The 16,729-nt window shown below is 42.9% G+C and overlaps 1 protein-coding gene across 1 annotated transcript in view; it reads left to right on the forward strand.

Moving 5' to 3' along the window:
* The first annotated feature begins 702 nt into the window (after positions 1 to 702).
* Positions 703 to 16,729, forward strand: part of PSD2 (pleckstrin and Sec7 domain containing 2) — a 54,307-nt gene continuing 38,280 nt past the window's right edge. The window contains exons 1-3 of the mRNA XM_083624452.1: positions 703 to 1,157; positions 14,035 to 14,623; positions 15,510 to 15,998. Of these exons, the coding sequence (XP_083480578.1) occupies positions 14,076 to 14,623; positions 15,510 to 15,998 (1,037 nt within the window). The 5' untranslated portion in view covers positions 703 to 1,157; positions 14,035 to 14,075. The remainder of the gene's footprint in view (positions 1,158 to 14,034; positions 14,624 to 15,509; positions 15,999 to 16,729) is intronic.

Genomic DNA, 16,729 nt, shown 5'->3' on the forward strand with positions numbered 1-16,729 from the left:
CTTCAGATGATGATGATGATGATGATGAAGAAGAAGAAGAGATCATCTAAATGTTTCCACACATAACAAAATCTGCCCAAATTTACCCTATTCCTTAATATCCCATCCAGCTGAGCCAATTGACTTTGAGGTGGAGATAAGACAAAATGGAGCCATTGATAAAGAAATACCTTGAAGAAGCAACACTGTGTTTTGAAGTGTTTTGCTCCTCTGCTGTGCTCACGTTCAGGACCCTGTTCCTTTCTACCTCTTGGAAAAAGTCTTCTCCAGTCCAGCGTCACTCTCAGTGTGCACATTTCATGCATACTACAATGAACGCACAATTCACACAGTCTGGGATGCTTCCTGTGACTTCCTTTTCTCTTCCCTGTACGCAAGGTGAGGCAAAATATTAGCATGTACAGCATCTTGTGGAGATGAAATTGCACTGAACATGAATGTTCTGTGTTCAAAAACAGGCGAAAAGGTTCACAGTTCAGCTTACAAAGACAACCTAACAGGAAACAACAACACAAAGGGAAAACAAAGCCTTAAAAGCTAAATCAAAGCTTTCTTTTGTGGTTAGGGTGGGTAGGAAAGAGGATGGAAAGGCCATCTAAAGATATTCTTGGGAGTTTTATTGAGGTTGTTGGTTTGTATGCATCCCATTTTCTTAAAGACAGCCTGCCTGTTTGGCAGGGATTTCCAAGGTCCAGTTTCAATGTATCTGATTGGCTAGCAGAGGCAGAGCCAGCTCTCAGATCTTTGAGGAAAATGTTAAATATGCTTAGCAATTTGCTCACAGTGGCTGGAGCATCTTCTTTCTAAAGTGTTAGCTGGCCTTTCGGCATACATTCACCCAAAGGCTTGAGCATCAGGTCTCTCCCCTGCTCTCTCGCTGAAGGCAGGCTCCATCATTCCTGCTCAGGCTCCTCTCTCGACCCCCTCCTCTTTCTCCCCTCCCTTCTTTCCTGCAACCTGCTTCCTAGCAATCTTTTGACACCTGAAGGAAAGCTGGGGAGGCGTAACCCATTGCAAGTGGCGAGGGGGGAGACAATAAAGGGAAGTCTGAGAAGGCATGGGGCGGGAATGTCTCCTTATATGTAGCTGCTGGCGATTTTGCATGGATTGTTGAGGGAAAAACAAGCTGCACTTGTGAGGGAAACCTTTTAGCTCTGGTAAGTTGAATCACAGTGTGTTCATTTTCATCCTATATCCATGCATCTCTGTGGCATCCTATGCAATATTGTTCTTGGAATGGCATTTTGTTAGTGTTATGGTCATTCATATGTGATGTATTAGCTTAAAGCTGCAATCACTAGGATTTGATTTATCTCTTGACGGCTCTAGTGTGCATCCTTGGGTCCCGAGGTAAGCATTTCCTGAGTGTGTTCCTAGAGAGAGAATGTGGAATGTGAAGCACAATTGTATTTCATTCTAATTGATTTCACAATCCTTGAATCATCCAGGGATGAGATTAATTATTATTTATATATCTGAATTCTGGGAAGGAAGCCTGGAAATTATGTTCATGTAATTATGTGGCTGCTTAGCGCACTCTGTCCTCAAAGGCTCTGGGTGGGTAACAATTAGAAACACACAATCAAATCACTTTACCAGCTTTGTTTTTTTTTAAACACCCACACCCAATAAATCTTAAGTTACCAGCCATCATGAATAGGACTGTCTTCCTTTACAAGAACTCTGATGCATTCTGTATTTTATAGCACAACTGTATTTCAGCATCAGTTCAGTAGTATAGCATCCAAATTACATGGTTGTCATGGAGATGTGCAAGGAAGGTGAAGCAATATGACTGCAGCTGGACCATGGAAGATTCTGATGCTGCACCCTGATCTGTGGTAGTGGGGTGTGTGTGTGTTGTTTTAGTCTAGTGCATTAAAAAAGGCTGTGCTAAGTTACAGGTTCCCCCCACTTTAGAAAGATTCAGTGCAATTTTACAAGATTTAAAGGGTTATGACCTTAAATGGATGTGGCTGCTTTGACATCACATCATAATTTTAATTGCTACATTAACATTTACATCTGGCTGTTATTTTTTTGTCAGACTGGAAATGGAGATGACACAGGAAGGGCAGTTCTGCAGCTATAGGGCTGGTATTCAAATACATCTTAAAGAGATGTCTCTACAAGCAGCAATGCAGATGTATTATTTTGTAACAAAAGAATATTTTAATTGCTTTAGCCATACTTGAGTCCAATTCCACCCACCCACCCACCCTTCTCTGAATCTTAACAGTACAGATTCAGTATCTGCTCATTTCACCTTTACAAACCAGACTGTGACATTTTGCAAGTGGTAAAAGGAAATGTGTCAGCTACTGAAGGAAATGAATAATGTATACGGCAGAATTTCTCCTGCCTAAGGCAAAATGCGCTACAAAGGATTTTTCCTGAAAACTGTATTCATGTTGTTCAAGAAATGCATTCAGTTTCATGTCACAGACATGTTATGCTTCTGTTGTAGCTGGAACTCCACCAGACTCCTCTTTATATAGGCACACAAATTTTGCCTATGATTTAATCTGGTCTCATTATGTGCTCATACAATGAATGTGTAATTTGAAGGCATCTGAGAAATGCAGTAGGAAGGCATCTCCATTGTCTCTGTAAAATATAATTTCAACCTTTATTTTTAATGTTCCTATCCTGTCAGCAGCATGTCAAATACAATGGAATGGCAAAAGGATTGCATTAGGAAGGAAATTTTAATGTAAGTAATATCTGCAAGACTGGGGAAAAAAATTTGCTAGCAGACCCCTGAGTTGTGGCCAAGCAATTCACCTAAGATGGTGTTTTATGTTTTCATGATAGGTCAGGTGCCAATCTGCACTCTAGCTGGATACTAGTTAAGTATGTGAACAGGATTCATTCAGAGATGAGGCTGTTCATGTGTGTGCTTGACCCTTGTGCCTCCAAATTAATAAATTAAGATAACCTGGTTGGGCCTGTCTACATGGACAGCAATACCTTCAACTGTACTGAAACAAGCAGCAGTACACACTCTGTGGAAAAATTACCTTGGACCTCTCTGACTCCCCATCTCAGATTTTCCATCTAGATCTCTTTCAGTGGTTTCTGGCCCAGTTGTGGGTCAACATTAGCCTTGGGGACAATTGCATCAGGAGACAGAGAGAGTGAGTGAGTGTGACTCTGCTCAGCCTTTTTTCAAATCATCCAGACAAACCACTGAGTGAAATTATTCAGATATTTGGACTGATCAGCATGCAGCAACGCCAGCTTGCCCTCATGACCCTGGGTGCCCAGGGCCACACCCCGTGGGGATAGGTGTGGTGATGTCAGCACACCCGGTGGTGTGCAGGAGTGACGTCAGCACCCACCCACCCCATGCCACCAGGTGTGCTTATGTCAGACACGTGTTCCCTGTGCACCTGCCGCCATAATTTGTGGGTGCCCAGCCCCCTCAGCAGGAATTTTGTGGTGTCTAGAGCACCCAGGGCCCTTCTAGTTCTGGCACTTATGTCAGCATGTTAGTAATAGTCAACTGTACCTCATATTTATAAGATTATAGGGAAGTGGTAGAAACTTGGAACAGTGAGGGACTGGATATGGGTGATCAAAGTGAAACTTAATCCAGTTAAGATAGAAACACTCTTGTTACAAGTTGGTCCAGGGGTAGGTCTATAGCCTGCACTGTCCCTGAAGATGCAGGTTTGTAGCTTGGGTACTCTTGGATCTGACACTGCTTTTGGCTGATCAGCTTCAGCTAGCTGTATTATATTCTGGAGAAAACAGACCTGCCTATATCCATCTAAGTTTAAGTAACCTCTAGCCTGGAATACTGTAAAATATTCTCCCTAGTGTTGTGCTTGAGAAGTGCCTGGAAACTTCTACTGGTGCACAGTGCCACTGGTAGATTTTCTGGTGTTGGCTAGATGGAGCGTATTACTCTATCTTTGATCTCCATTGGCTACCCATCTGTTTCTGGCCTCAATTAAAGGTGCCAGTTCTTCCCTTTGAAACCCTAAATAGCTTGGGATTTAGGTATCTGAAGGACTGCTTCTTCCCTAAGGCCCACCCCCCACTCCATGCACTCTGAGCAACAGAAGAGAGCCTGCTCCAGCTTCTGCCATTGATTCAGGCGCAGTAGATGCACAGAAGGAGCAGGGCCTTTTCAGTCATGGCCTTATCTCCAGTTTAATTTCTCTGCCAAGTCAAGACATTGCATTTTCAGACACTGACTGGTCTACATTTTCCACTTGCACCACTATGCTCACTATGTTGTTGATGCAATTGTTGTTTTGATTATTTAGGGCTGCCACATGTCTTGATTTCCCTGGACATTGCCAGGATTTCAAAGGTAGAATTGACGTCTAAAAAAAGGTCAACAACGTTCGTGGTGTCCTGGTTAATACTTTTTAAAATATGGCAACCATATTGTCTTTATTTTAAAAAAGGAAAGAAAGGCGAGAAACATTTAAATGGATGTATAAATAAATGTGAAACAAAAGAATTAGGGCTACCATTGTGCCCCATCCTGTAGGGGCTGCCAGTAGCCCAGAAACAGAAAGAGAGGTGAAGGGAGACCTCAGCAGAGCCAGATCTTTTCCTCTCACCTTGCCAGCATCCTTCTGCCCTGGTCCCCTCGTGTCGCTCAAGGGGTGGAGGTGCCACTAACAGAGTGGGCGAGGGACAAAGACTCAGGGCCACCAGTTCAGCTGCTCACATTCCGCAGTGAGAGGGAGTCTCTCTAGAGAGAATCTGGCTCAATGTGGTCCAGGGCTTGTTTCATCTTTTTTTTTTTTTTAAAGTAATATTTATTAAGAGTTTAAAGATTACAAAAGGAAGAAAAAGAGTTAAACAAAGCAAAACAATACAATACAATACATAGGAAAAACAACAACACTACTTATCTTAACAAAACAAAAACAAAAACAGAAACAATTAAAAACACATCCAATATTTCCATATCTTATCTTTCATTTACTTGTTTCGACGACCTCCTCACACCTCCCTTTTTTGTATTCTAGTTCAGTTAGCTATTTCAGCAAATCCTTTCCATCTTTCTCAGTTTTTGTCCTATAATTTATCTCAACACAATCTAACCTTATTCTTTCTCCTTTGGCCCATTAACAGTCTATTTTTACTTAATTCTTTATAACATTTCTGCTAAAGCCATATAACTTCATTCCAGCATCCTTCTAACATTCATTAATTTTACAGTGTTTCTGTAAATAGTCTTTAAATTTTTTCCAATCTTCTTCCACCGACTCTTCTCCCTGGTCTCGGATTCTGCCAGTCATTTCCGCCAGTTCCATGTAGTCCATCAGCTTCATCTGCCACTCTTCCAGGGTGGGTAAATCTTGTGTCTTCCAATACTTTACGATAAGTATTCTTGCTGCTGTTGTAGCATACATAAAAAAAATTCTGTCCTTCTTTGACACCAATTGGCCGACAATGCCCAGAAGGAAGGCCTCTGGTTTCTTCAGGAAGGTATATTTAAATACCTTTTTCATTTCATTATAGATCATCTCCCAGAATGTCTTAATCCTTGGGCACCAGGGCTTGTTTCATCTTTCCCTCCTTCATAGAGGATTTGGTTTTCATCTCTCCTAGGAATGGATTTGTTTCATTTCCCCTCTCACTGATCATATCGGGGCTTCTACCTCTAGACCCTAAATTGTAAAAATCCCATGGAAAGGGAGGCGTCACCGAAAGCACCCCTCCACCCTTATACTGTTGCATTGGTTGAAGGCTGGATTTCCCCCTCCTAACCTTTTTTGGTCTGAAGGCCACTGTTACCAACCCCCTGGGAGCCCTTAAGATTTGAAGGCACAGGAGCCCTCTCTGGGCATCTCTTCCGTGTCCACAGCATTCCTGCCCGAACCCTTCTCCTGTTTCCAGGCGTCATATGAAGTTTGCTGCCCGAGCAACCATTCTTTAATTTCCTGGCATGACCCATCCCTTTCAATGGATAATTATACTTGGAACTGCATTCCAAATTACATTTAATTTAGAAGAGCTCCACAAAGCTCAGTCATTTCCAGCCACTTTGTTTCTTGGCTTGGAATCAAGAGCCTCCATTGCTGGGAAGCCTTGACCACAAAATGCAACTTTGTTCATTCATCACCTTGCATAAATGGACACGTGACTTAGCTTGGCTTTGTGATTCCATGTAAGAATGATATTCAATAAACTGCACCTCTCCTTTCTCTTTCTTAATTTTATCTCTATTCACACATCTCAGCTATTCACAACTAGACTTCCCGCATAACAATGCTGCATAATAGCTAAGAAGAGGCCTGAGCTTTTTCAGATATGTTTCATGAGGTGGTGCCAGCGCTGGCCCACTAGGGTCTCGTGGGCTCTGCACCCCCCCAGCAACATTCAGAGCAGGCCCCTCCCCAACCTCGCAACAGCCTTTGATTCCCATTTCAACTGTTGAGTAAGGCTGATTTGATTCCCCACCTTGTTCCCAGTGTAGAGTTTCACTTCTCCCTTGTTCCTGATGCAAAACTTTATCCCCTCCTTATTCCTATGTAGATCTTCACTCACCACTACTTCCTGTGGGGAGGGGCACCATTTTGTGATTCACCTCAGATGCCATAATGACTTGGGCCAGTCCTGGATGGGCACCCCTGCTGTGGTGAACCAGTGTCCCCATCTAACAGCATTCAGTCCAGCCTTACTTAAGAGTACAAGCTATGACCTGGAAAGTCCTTGGTTCAAACATCACCTCAGCTGCAGTCCCGCCATAGGTGCCAACTCCACAGAGCTGAGGTGTCTTCGCCCCCCCCCAATCTTGAGGGGCTGGGGTTGCACACATGGTGCCCCCCAATGTTGGGTGGAACTTGGTGCCTCTGAGGCCTGCTAGGTAGCCATAGCCAAGCCATGGCTCACTGACCTGTAGAAACTCCCTTCCTTACTTCAAATACTCATCATTGTATCTCTGCAATCAGAAGCCATTGCTTGCCTTTAAAGTTGTGCAGGAGACTATGGGCTTCTCTACATTTGAGCATCATTTAGCTGTTAATCCACTTTCCCTCCATTTCAATTAGACCCAAGAAGTGTGCAAAAGATTTGCTTGTGCTGTTTTCTGGTTTTGTGCAAATCTGAGAGATCAAAGAAAACAGAAAAGCTTCACCATTCTAGAGTGCACTGAAAATAGTTACAACCTGGAAAAGAAATGCAATCATTGAGGAAGTACTGGGCATGGAAAGGGGACAATTGAGCCACCTGCCCAAAAACCTCAAAATGCCGTGTCTGCAACTCCATATGAAGCAGTTTGGAGCCTGATTTCCCCCAACTTATTTTATTTGCCTGAAACCCTGGAAAGCTTTTTGCTAGTCAGTGTAGATAAATAATACTGAGCTAAATGAGCCAATGGCCCAATTCAGTGGAAGTCAATACCTTTTATGAATGTGTTTCTAGGGCAGGGATGGGGAATTGTTGATCTCCTATATGTTGTTGGACTCCCAACTTCCATCGGCCCCCGCCAGTGTGTACAATGGTCAGGATGATGGGAGTTGCAGTCCAACATCTGGAAGGTCACAAACTCCACATCTTTGCTCTAAGGAATATTTTGCAAAGGAGCCATGAGTGGTTTCTCTGCAACAGCAATTCTTGAATGCAACAAATAACTGCACACTTTGCAGTGATAGCATGTTGATTAACAGTGCAGGTCCTGTAAAGGAACTGAAAATAGGGTTGCCGAATTTCAAACAGTGAAAAGTTGTTGAGCAGTGTTCCTAATATGTCCAGGAAATTCCAGATGTATGGCAACCCTAAACTGAAAAGTCTTTTTCTGATGGAAGTAGGCGTCTCAAACCAGGAAAATTTAGTTTTAAGTTACTAAGCACCACTGAATATCTTAGCTGTATGTGATCTAAGGGATGGAAGAGAAGAAGAGAAGAAGAGTTTGGATTTGATATCCCGGTTTATCACTACCTGAAGGAGTCTCAAAGCGGCTAACATTCTCCTTTCCCTTCCTCCCCTACAACAAACACTCTGTGAGGTGAGTGGAGCTGAGAGACTTCAGAGAAGCATGATTGGCCCAAGGTCACCCAGAAGCTACATGTGGAGGAGCGGGGAATCGAACCCGGTTCACCAGATTACGAGTCCACCGCTCTTAACCACTACACCACACTGGCTCTCTCAGTAATAGGATCTGGGGGATAAGTAGTCACTGAATCCATGGAGTATGTACCCCTGGAACAGAGTGGTGGAAGAGTAGCTAGAAGACAAGCAAACAAGGGAAGCAGACAGGGATTTGAAGATAGAAAGGGCTAAAGAGGAAGGATTCAAGGAGAGGAACCTCACAGAGCAACACAAAAAATGAAGGTGGATAAAAAGCTATGCATATCTCTGTAAGGGGACTGTGAATATCTCACGCCGCTTCTTCCTTTTACATCTGGGCCTACAAAGAGGGACGGGAAACAGCCCAATCTGTCTTAATAATTGCCTCTGATTGCCAGAATACAACCACTCAGCTAGCAAGTACAAAAATAATCTCTTTGACATAGATGGGAAGACGAAGGACAGTCAGATGTCCAAGGTCAGACATAGCAATTTTATGACAAGAAATTGTTCTGAAACTGATGGCCTCTCCCTCCACCCTATAGGCATTGAATGGATTTTAAAATAAATATTTTGCCAATAGGGATCTTTGAAAATTGTAAGTTGGTATGTGTGAAAGTAGCTACCACACATAGCTTAACCTTCACCCACTTGCCTCTTCCAGGCATCCATGATTTATTAGTTAGCTCCATGGACCAGCAGCTGGGAATATTTACAGCAGGACAGCATACCCTCCAAGTGTCCTATTTTCCAGGGACAGTCCTGGAATTACCAGCACTGTCCTCCCAGCTTCTGATTTGATCCTGGAATGTCCCCATTTCTCCCACCAGTGCCACTGAGCTCAGGGAGGAGGAGAGGCTAGAGCTGGTCCTGAGCAGCGGCAGCAGTGGCAGCTGCGAGAGAGCATCCCATGGCCACCACTGCCGGCCTCCTCCCTTGGGCAGCTTGTAGCAGCGCTGGAGAATGGACAAGGAGGATGAGAGATATTGGAATTACGTGGTGAGGAGGAGGAAGAAGAAACTAAACAGGAGACCCAAGAGATAAGGCAAAAAATAGAACAAGTGGACTGTGAGATCATGAACTGGGAGTGGTTGTGGATGACTCGATGGAGGTGACAGAAAGTTCTGTTGGGGAGGTGTGGGAACTTCCAGCAGAGAGGAATGGGCAGCCAGTATGAGCAATGGAGCAAGAGAGAAATAGCTCTATGGAAATGCTCTGTTTGGCTAAACTGGCGTGGGAGATCTTGGCATGGAAGAGTTTACTGAAACTGTTGACGATGCAAGTTATGTTCCCCTAGGAGGGTAACTTTGAGAAAAGTGAACTAAGCTGCCCCCTGCCGTGCCACAATGGATTAAAGTGTTCAAATATTTTGGGTGAAAAGGAAAAAGAAGAAGAGGAAGCATGATTGGATGAACATTAAAATAGACAAGAATTTTGGATCATGACTTGGCTGAGATTTCTTGGAACTGTTTTAAAGAGGCTTTATAAGAAATTGGATATAGAAACTGGAGGAATGCTAATTTGGATTATTAGAAAATTATTATAAGGGTCATATTGTGCTGTCTGAGTGGTTAAAATTTTAGGGCTCAGCTTGGGAATCTAGGAAATTGGCATCTTGCTGAAGGGGAAACTGGCTGGATTTTATTCTGGAGTGCATATGTTAAGTATTCAGAATAGCTGTTATAGATGACTGTCAGACAGGGAAGCAGGAATTCCTTTTTCTTTTTATATATTTTAGTATCTTTTATATCAAGATTCCTTTATTACGAATCAAGGAGGGCCCACACAGGAAGGGGACATGTGGAGGTGGGAGGTATCTGCAGGAAAGGCAGGGCAGGAAGGATCTCTCAGAGGGGGGGACTGGGAGAAGAGGGAGGCACCCAGGTGAGAACTGGGGGGGATCTGCCTTGCTCGATGTGGATACATGATATGATATGCATAACATGCATGTGATACACTGTCTTCTAAGTTAGTCCTTCTCTATTCTTTTCTCTTTTTCTTTCCCCTGTACAATTGTGTTTCATATTTTCTTATAAATGACTTTGAGTTTTATTGTTTAATGTTTTTAAAAAACTTTCAATAAAATTGTTATTAAAAATAGCACGTGTGTCACAGGGGAGCTGGCAGTGGGTGTGTATGTTTAATTGTTTTTAAATTATTGTTTTTCCCTAAGTCTTTAGCTACTCTTATTTTATCTGTAAGCTACCTTGAGTCCTGTCAGGGAAGGAAGGAAGGAATGTAATAGTAGTAGTAGTCATGATGATGATGATGATGATGATGATGATGATGATGATAAATCATTCCAAATTCAATTTGTAAGCTTCAATAGGTATTTCTGTTCTCTGAGTAATCCCCATTGATTTTGTGCCTATGGATTCTACTTTGCTGCTGTTGATGATGTTGTCCTTTCTAGCAAGGAACAAATGATATTCCATTGCCAGAAGAAGGCGAATTTAAGGGCTTGATGCAGAAGTCTTTGAAAGAAAGGCTTTTACTGTCCTTGCAGCCTCCTTCCATTTCACTGCTAACGAGATCAGAACCAGTTGCAGTGGCAATTCAAAGTCGTCCCTGCCCCCTGTTTTAGTGCAACATCCAGACCAACAGTGGGAATCCTTCCAATAGCACAGCAATAAAATTACCAAGTAAATCCTTTTTGCTGCCTATTCAGTTTTAATGAAAAACTGGTCTGGTACCAAATCAGGCTCCTAAAGCAACAACAGTCTTGTTTCCAATTACAAGCAAAGCAAGGCCAAATTCTTGCTTCTTTGGTGGATGTTCTTGCCATGTCCTGATCACAATAATGAAAAAGTAGCAGAGCTGACCCAATTTGACCACAAGGCAAAACGGGGATGGGAAAAACTGGTAGAAATGTTCTGGAATACTTTCCTGTGGGAGTTGCCATGTTATTGATGTGCAGCAATCTTTTACACAGGAGAAAAATAAGATACAGCAAAGAACATAGCAGCTAATAGATATAGATCAGCAGGTGATTTGTTGTGGATGAAGTGTATGTTAGACAAAAGTTGTGTTGGGCCAGTAAAGGGAGGGGGGGGGAGGGAGCAAGACCTTTTACTAGGGTTAACAAAAATACACAAATTAGTGAACACGATTTATAATATTGTTCTTGAGAACTCTTGTTTAGATGTTCAAGTGTCTCTGTGTTTGAAAATTGGAGAGAAAGAAAAACATCAAACTCTGTAGTTTATAACAGACCTGAGATAAAACCAATATATCATGTTCAGGTGACAAAATGTATGAAAATCTTAGCGGATTTGAAGTATAATCAAAGTGAGGAAGACTGTGATGAAACATAAACAGTTCAGTTTCCAGCATGTTGAGGTTGAAATTCCTGCATTGGGTTAGATGACCCTCAGGGTCCCTTTCAACTCTACAATTATAGGGTTCTATGAGATGGGACGCTGGTGGTGCTGTGGGTTGAACCACAGAGCCTAGGACTTGCTGATCAGAAGGTCGGCGGTTCAAATCCCCGCGACGGGGTGAGCTCCCATTGCTCAGTCCCTGCTCCTGCCAACCTAGCAGTTCAAAAGCACATCAAAGTGCAAGTAGACAAATAGGTACTGCTCTGGCGGGAGGGTAAACGGCATTTCTGTGTGCTGCTCTGGTTCACCAGAAGTGGCTTAGTCATGCTGGCCACATGACCCGGAAGCTGCACGCCGGCTCCCTCAGCCAATAAAGTGAGATGAGCGCCACAACCTCAGGGTCGTACGCGACTGGACCTAATGGTCAGGGGTACCTTTACCTTTACCTTATGAGTTGGTGATAAACCCATCCTTCTCTTGAGGCAAGCTGAAAGTGAGGACATGAGGAGCAACTATGTTCCATAAATTTGTAGGAAGAGATGTTGCTTTAAAATGAATGAATAGGCCTAACTACCAAACTAAACTACTCACTCCATTTCCATTTCCAACTCCTTGATGACATCGCCATCACCTATGACAGCCAGGCATAAAAGTAGGGATGTTATGTTCATTCAAACAGGGCACTCAAAAAAACCAGGGTCAAGGCAAGCACAGCTCTGTTCATGTAAATCTTGCCTCTACAGCCGCCATCCCCTTCACTGAGCCCCAAACTCAAAAACTGGAGTGGTGGCAGATGCCTGCAAGCCCCAGCAGAGCATCTTGAGTCCTCTAAGCCCATCCCAGGGTCCTTGAAGTGCCCACTGCTACCTCTGCTGCCATCGCCCCCACCCCAAAGGTAAGTTGTTAGATTGGGGGAATGTTGGAAGAGGAGGTGGGAAAGGTGTCAGGTAAGTTGTAGCAGCTCAAACTGAGCACCTTCAAAATATCAGCTTCTTTTGGAGCAAACTACAGAATACTCGTGAATCCCCAACATAAAGTCTTGGCTTTACCTCTTATTTCTCAGTTTGTGTTGTGCCCCATATTCTCTCTATGGTTGTCACACCAGTTCTTTCTTACAGGAAGTTAATATTGTTCAATTCCAGCAGAAATCAGGGCTCACTCTGGCTGGATCTAGACACAGCAAAAATAACACAATTCTGTTAAATGCGTTGTAAACTTCTTAAAGGGAAATCCCATTGGCAAACAACGGGACTCCACAGTGCCATCTGGTGTCACAGTGTGGTAACTCATATAAAGCGCTTTTTCTTTTCTAGGGTAGCTGAGTCCTTTGTCTCTCAGCTGTCCAGCCTGCTTCCTGCTTCCTGCTTCTAGTTCACACATCTCTACTCTAGCTTTGACAGTTGAGGGAGGGGCCTCCCCCATTTGTCCTCTGGCAGAGAGCCATTTATTTTGTTATTTAATGACCCACGCTTAGGGGCCATTAGCAAGAAACTTGTATGCCTATTCCAGCAATTGGACCCTTGTTGGATATAAGACTCAGGCATACAGCCTACCCCCACCCCACCCCCCAAAAAACACCTCAAAACAGTATGTATACCAAAAGTATGGTCCTTCTTTTGGTTCCAGCCAGTAAAAGCCCTCCTTGAATCTAGATGAAATTTCCTCATTACACACCAGTAAATTCACATTTCCAATCACCCTACTGGTGTGATACATCTCAGCAGTATTCATGGGAAGCAAAAGGTGTTACTCTTGCACTGAGAAAGATATTTATAACTAACTTGTCAGCAGGAACAAAACTGCAAATTTGCACATTTTTGCTGTAGTTTAAGGTGTTACGGAAATTACAAATATTCTCTCATATGCCGAAACTATAAATGCTGCCAGAGACTTATCTATATTTCAGAGTGAAATTGCCATAATCTGCCTTGAGTCTTTAGGGCAGGAGGTGCTGTAAATAAAGAATTCCACTTTTAACTGCAAGGGAAGAAGAAGAAGAAGAGTTTGGATTTTGCCACACATGATAGTAGTTCAGCAGAACGTAATAGCCTGCATGCTCTCTAGTTGTCACCATTTCCCAGTTCATGGTTAAGAAGAGCCCACACAGTTCAGTTCAAAGCATAAGGTGTGGAACAGCCTCCTATCAGATGTCAAGGAGATGAAGAACTTTTAGAAGACATCTGAAGTTGGGAACCCAGCCAAAAGGGTGGGGTATAAACACACTAATATAAGAGATGCCAGTGCATTATGAACTATTCTACTAAGTACAATTCTCTGGTCGTAGAAGTAAAGCTGCTGAGATCCAAATATACAGAGTGATCACTAGCACTTTGCCATGCTAGCTCACCATGCTTTACCAACACCACATAATGTGATACTTTCAGCTGAATGATTTATATAGGACCACCAATGGACAAGGCACTTTACACAGTATGATGCTTTTGTTTAAAGGCTTAGGAGTTAGGGGAGCAATGGAATCAGGGGCAGGAAGGGAGAGAAAGGTGGACATTTGCCAATGCAGTGCTTGGTGCTTGGTTTTTCTTTTGGCTGGAGATGCTAGGTTTTAATAAGCCTTACCATCATTTAACTGTCATTTAATTTTAAAGATTAATCAGTTGAGATTCTGATGTTCTCTCTCTCTCTCTCTCTCTCTCTCTCTCTCTCTCTCTCTCTGTAGGCAATATTCAAACCAACGAGTCAAGCCAGAACCAACAGAACATGAATGGAAATATTCCATTTTCACAGACACCAGCCCCATATAATGAGCCACATACCTCAAGCATGCAGCTAGCCACAGTCCTCTCGAATGAGAGCAAGTGGCCGACAGAGCCAGCAGAAACCCCTGGCATCACATCCAGCGTCCGGAACAATGCTGACGAGCCACCCAGATCAATGTACAAAGGCACAGATCAGGGTTCCTGTGTGGAGAATGCAATCCAACATCAGGGAGCAGCAGCAGACACAAGGAGGGAGAAGGCTGTGCAGCAGGGAAGGGGACAGCAGGAACAGTCAGGAAGTGCCAGGGACAGTATCAGCAGCCTGGTGCTGACAAATGGGTTACACACAGAGTCTGAGTCTGGAGAACAGAGAGATTTTGACAGCAAGGGGGAAGCTCTGACACAGACTCAAACCACTCCGAGGACTGGTGCTGCTGCTTTGGAAAAGAACACGTTGCTATTCAGCGAGACACTCAGCAATGCAGGGTTGCATCTACAGCAGGATGTTGCAGAGCTGTTTGATCCGGAGGATGGAGAAGAACAGATAAGGTAACAGAAATGTAGTCCATTCATTTGATACTCAGATTAGTGTGTATGCCTTTGAGTTTCTCCTGAAAGCTGCCTTAAGCTGGGACCTGGGTTTGGGAATGCCACTAGCCAAAAAACATTTTCAAGGCTGCCGTTGGCTCAGAGGGCGCCTTCCTTTGCTGCCCCTTTTGTTCCTCCTTTCCCCAGTGTGTCAGCTTTTTATTTAAAGGGCTGGTACTCCAACTTGGAGCCATCCCCTGGGGTTGTGCCCTCTGCCTCTCCAACAGGAATTCCTAGGCAAGTAAACTTCCTTGGGTGGTGGGTGGGCTGATTCAGATTTTCCCCCTGAATAGCCTGAGCCAGCCCCAGGATTCTGTGATTGTGGTACTTCTTTAACACAGAATCCAGACACAAAGGAATTAATTATCAGAGGAGTAGTGCAGTATGTCTTGTATGTCAGAAGCTTCTTGCAGCCTTGCCCAGATGTTTCCCATTTTGGAGCCAGATTCTGTCTTCTTGGTTCTATTTATCATCCTTCTACTTATCAAAGAATTTATCATTCTTTGAAGTTCTCATTCCACCCTTTTCTCTGCTAAAGAAGCAAACTGCTTTTCTTGCTTTAAAAATTAATTCAAAAACATTTTGCCTCTTCAGCATGTCATGGAGGTGTCTAAGAAAATACCAGGCTGTTAGATATTTTCTGGTCTTAGAGAGCATCTTGTGTTGACTAGATTATTGCAAAAGTTATATTCTAGGATCAGGTATGTTTCACTGCAAAAGCTTTCCTATATTCTGTGATTTGCATCTCTACTCTTGAAACCCAATTCACAAATTATACTATCTCTGAAAAAAATGACATTCAGTGAGTGCAACTTCTTTATTGTTGAGTGGTATGATTTCATTTCAGCTTCACTGGTGCAGAATGCAAGCTAAGTTGCAGTGATGATGACAGGGAAGATTTTGCATTCAAAGACATCAGGGACGGATTCAGTTCTACCTTTGAAAAAATTGTTGAATCTGACCTCATGAAGGGTACATACTATAGCAGTCTGGATTCCTTGGATGTGCTCTCACTGACAGATGAGACAGACAGCTGTGTTAGCTTTGAAGCTCCACTCACACCTCTTATTCAGCAAAGAACTAAGGAAAGCTCTGAACTTTTAGAACAGAAACTCCTTGCTCACGGGAAGGAAGTCCTGGAGCCCACAAGAACAGATAAGCAGGAAGACGCAATGGCCGGGGCGATAGATGGTGACTCTGGGAGCCCCCTGAAGCATTCCATCACCAGCAGCCGGTCCGAAAATGTGCTGAGCAGGGTATCTCTGAAAAACGTCCCAAATGGGTACCACATGGAGAGACCAGAAGAAGATGCCACAAGGCTTATTAATTCAATCAGGTAAAACGACCCTCTTATACTAACAGCTGTCAATAAGCTGGATATTTGCAGTTGATTAACTATGCTGTTTCAACCAATTATTCACTAATGAATCGCTTGAAAACTCAGCTTTATTTCATATTTTTGATGTTGTTGTTGCAGTATTTATAGAGCTGCAGGCTTTAATTAGTCCAGTTAGTATATCAATCTATGAAAGTGTAAGTTTATTAATTGTTGGATGCTAAATTTGATTGAAGAGGGTGATGCATAGATTTTGTTTATTAAATTGTTATCACATTTTCATAAGTATCTTCAGAAGGCACTTGTACTGAGATTCTGATGACATGCAAATATATTCCTAATTAATATAACCCTAGTTAATGTATTAATTGGTTAAAGACAGATTATTAATTGTATTGTTAATAATTAATTAATTGCATTATTAATAAACTGAAGTGGCAATCCTATACCCACATACCTGGGAGCAATGTCCATTAAACTTAATGGTACTTATTTCTGAATATAGGTTTGCACTTTAAATTGCATTAATTGGTCAACAACCCTAATTATTTATATATTGCCTCAGTGCTTAAGAAAGCAGGGTCGGGAGGAAAAGGCAGCATGCAACTAAAGGAGTTTACAGTCTTAGTTTTTACTATAGGAGAGAGAAGGAGGGAAGAGATAAATGGTGGAAATATATTATCAGCGTTTCTTTCTATAGACTCCACTTCTTGTTCATTCACCTTTAGAAA

Source organism: Podarcis filfolensis (assembly GCF_964270895.1).
Source record: "Podarcis filfolensis genome assembly, chromosome: 7".
Lineage (NCBI taxonomy): Eukaryota > Metazoa > Chordata > Lepidosauria > Squamata > Lacertidae > Podarcis > Podarcis filfolensis.